Below are 3,611 nucleotides of genomic sequence, written 5' to 3' on the forward strand. Positions count from 1 at the left end.
CACACACACACACACACACACACACACACACACACACACACACACACGCACACACACCAGAGCCTCTGTCAGCACCTGTTAAGGCAGACTAGCTGGTGGAAGTAATGTGCTCTGACCCAGATCAACTTCCAAAAGTAATTTTCCCTCTGCTAGGGCGGTTTTAAATGTCTGCTTGGTTTTAGGATTAGCGTAGCCTGGTGCTAAAGAGTGCACCTGCTGTTTGAATCGGCAATGTTAAACGACGATGACGGTGTAGGTGTTTTTATTTAACTTATCAGAAACTAAACGTTTACCTTTATGCCCCTCCCTTCTACCCCAAGAATTTGGGGAGGGGCACTAAAACAAATGCATTACCCTCTCCCAATATCTTGAGACAATATATTTGTGAAAAGACAAGTAAATCATGTGAATCTGTGATCATACAGTCCCTAAATCCATACTTGCACTTGACTTCATAAGCAGCGTGAACCTATAAGATTACTAACCGCGCACATTTGCTCTGGTCTGCTGTGAATACGACTTTATTTTTGAAAATCTGCAGGCTGTAATAACCCACAACCATCAGCTGCTGTACGCAAACAGAAGGTGCCAGGCTGTGGTTTTGTCATCCGGTCAGGTTGACGGCTGGAGGCTTGTTCTGTCTGTGGTGCTTTTGTGAGTGTGTGTGTGTGTGTGTGTGTGTGTGTGTGTGTGTGTGTGTGTGTGTTCTGCATTTCACGCTCGCTGGTTCGACAGCTAACCTCACACGTGACAAGCCCCCCCCCCCTCCAAATTGCTTTCCTTTGTGCTCATTGTCTCTTATCTCTCACCTATCGTCTTGAGAAGTTTTTTCTTATTTATTCTTTGTAAGTCAGCATCTGCTGCCCGCCATCATCGCTCTGCCTCGACTCCCAACTTTTGCTCCGTTTCTTTCTGTTGCTTCCTCTATTGTTTTGTCACTTCTTCTGTCTGCCTCTCTTTCTCTGCTTCCATCTCCTTCTCTCTCTAATAACCGGCCCGCCTGATCCCGTTATGTCTCTGTGTCTTTTTTCTGGAGGGGGTTACCTCCATGCGGCTTGCCGATCTGCTCACTAGATCGGCGGTGCGACACACACTCCAGAGATGATTCATCACAAAACTCCCGAACCGTACGAAGAATAAAAGGGAACAACACTCGAAAACAACTCAAAAGCACCGCCTCAACTTTGACAACTTCTTCCTTTCCTTAACACACTTAAAAATACACTCTTACCGTGAGGGTGGGGATGGCCGTGACGAGCGAGTAGATGAGCACGGGGGGGATCTTGCCGGCGTCGTCCGGACCCGGGTAGGGCTTGGAGAAGGTCTTATCGTAGCAGAAGAAGCCCTGGACATGCACGGGGAAGGTGTCCGTGTACTCGAAGTAGTAAGCCAGCAGCACCGTCCCGGCCATGATCACCAGCTGGAAGTAGAACATTATCCCACCGTTACGAGGTGAGAGGAAGAGCAGAGAGGAGGGAGAGGCGGAGGAGGTGGAAGAGGATGAGGAGGAGGAGGAGGAGAGGAAGAGGGGCGAGTCAGGTCCCTGTTCCCCTCGGCCACGGGGAGATGCATAGGAAACACGGACCGAGGGAGAGACAGAGTGAGAGGGGGCTCGGTGTTTGGATCCGGGAGAAAGCGAGAGAGAGAAAGAGAGAGAGATAACAAGACAAGAGAGAGAAAAGGAAGTCTGCAGAAGGAGGCTTCTCTCTTCAACAAAAAAAACTGAATAAAAGAGGGTTCCGCGGCAGCACGAGCGGCAAAAACAAAGAATTGCATAGCGAGAGAGAGAGAGAGGGAGAGAGAGAGAGAGAGAGAGAGAGAGAGAGAGAGGAAAGGAGGTGGGTGGGAGAGAAAGGGGGAGCAGCCTTTATGCTGCCAGCACTCATGAAATCTACTACAGTTGAGCTGTGGGTGTATTTGTAGATACTGTGTGTGTGTGTGTGTGTGTGTGTGTGTGTGTGTGTGTGTGTGTGTGGTAAGAACACGTGCGCAGGGGACTGAAGTGCATTTTTGACATTTGGTTCTCAACTATCAGCTGACGCCTCTAAAAAGTTGAATTCCTGAAATGCTAACTGGCTTCATGTCTTTTGAGAAGGTGGCGATGGCGTTAAACATCGTAAGCCTGGCGTGAACGTTAAGACGGGCAGAATTAGCGACTATAGCTGGTGAACACAGCGGAGCAAATAGCAACGAAAGCGGAGACACGTGTTTCCCTCAGGAGCTGCTGGAGACTCAGGAATACGGTCACCAAATGGACACACCGCTCCAAATGAGCGCTAATGTTGCTCCACGACACTCGGTGGGTGTATTTCTGGGGACCCACCAATACACTTTTAATAAACAAGCGACAGCACTCTGTGAGTCAGGGCTCAGGGCTGCTGTTCACTGTTTCGACTGGATGCTGGATACACATTGCATAACATCGCAACCAAACTCTCCTTCACTTCTCCGGAGTCAACGAGCAATTTTCTCGGCAATGCCGCCGGCAGCACCCCTAGGGGCCGAGCAATCAGCCCCCTCATTAGAGGTTTGCTTTCTGAACTGCCACATCCCCCCGACAGCAACACACTGGGAGCGCAGACTGTATGTGAGAAGTGGACGTAGTCACGTGACATCACGTTGGTTGGTGGACTCCTGTTCTGAATCCTCGAGGTTGGCATTTTGGCCGTACACCATCTTGGTATTAGGGTGTCGCCATCTTGTTTTTTTTGGAAGTGACGACACTGAACAAGACATTTTCAGGCAACTGTTACAATTGACTCACAAACTGAAAACGCACTGTGAAAGGGTTTAATTTCTAAGATAAAATTGCGTCGAACTCCCTAAACCAGTGATTCTCAGCTGGTGGGTCGCGACCCAAAAGTGGGTCGCGGACCCGTTTTCAGTGGGCCTTTGCCTGACAAAAAAAAAAAAAAAAAAGTTGTGATTTTATTTTGAAGGGCATTTTTTATGCAGCGGAAATATTCCAGCATTTACGGTACTTGTTCAGCGTGCAGGAAAAACACCGACCAATGCGTTGTGAATCACATCACGTGATGAAGCTCAGCCAATCAAATATGAGTATTCTGACACGTTTCCTGACTTGAGTGAGATGTAAACACCATGACACACGGGGAGAGACGAGGACAGAGACAGCAGAGCAGGACTGTTGAGCTGTGAAAGTCAAATCACAGGATGATTTCCAAAAGAGAGAAATATCCAGAGAGACCAGAGTCATTAGACTCTGACTGGACAGACTCATAGAGGTGAATTCTTCAAACACTAATTTCTCTTTTTAGAAGATGAGTAAATATAATATTGTGGCTTTTTCACTTCACACTGAATGAACTGAGTTTAAAGCTGCAGGGCAATTCAGTGAAAATAATTTTTCTAAATTGAATTTCGTTACGTAATTTATTTTTTAATCCAGCCGTTATTTTACTTGAAAAGAGAAGAACATTTATTTATGTATTTCTACGTATTATTTATAATCCATCCAGTTAAATTTGAAAAATGAGAATAATATTTGTTAAATATAATTGATGTGTACTTTCTTTATTTGATTTGACAGCTGTTTACTACACAGAGACGTTACTACTACTAGACTTCTTGAATATAGATATACCCAAATT

General features: G+C 46.4%; 1 protein-coding gene across 6 annotated transcripts in view; it reads right to left on the minus strand.

The window, feature by feature from the left end:
• Positions 1-3,611, minus strand: part of plppr2a (phospholipid phosphatase related 2a) — a 57,032-nt gene that overhangs the window by 19,435 nt on the left and 33,986 nt on the right. For 5 of the 6 annotated variants that reach the window (XM_031870893.1, XM_031870891.1, XM_031870895.1 and 2 more), the window contains exon 3: positions 1,232-1,420. In XM_031870893.1, the coding sequence (XP_031726753.1) occupies positions 1,232-1,420 (189 nt within the window). Of the gene's footprint in view, positions 1-1,231; positions 1,766-3,611 lie in introns of those variants that run through there. The other variant, XM_031870896.1, reaches the window with a different exon arrangement.

The sequence above is a fragment of the Anarrhichthys ocellatus genome, unplaced genomic scaffold (assembly GCF_004355925.1).
Source record: "Anarrhichthys ocellatus isolate YVR2014 unplaced genomic scaffold, GSC_Weel_1.0 scaffold55, whole genome shotgun sequence".
Taxonomy (NCBI): domain Eukaryota; kingdom Metazoa; phylum Chordata; class Actinopteri; order Perciformes; family Anarhichadidae; genus Anarrhichthys; species Anarrhichthys ocellatus.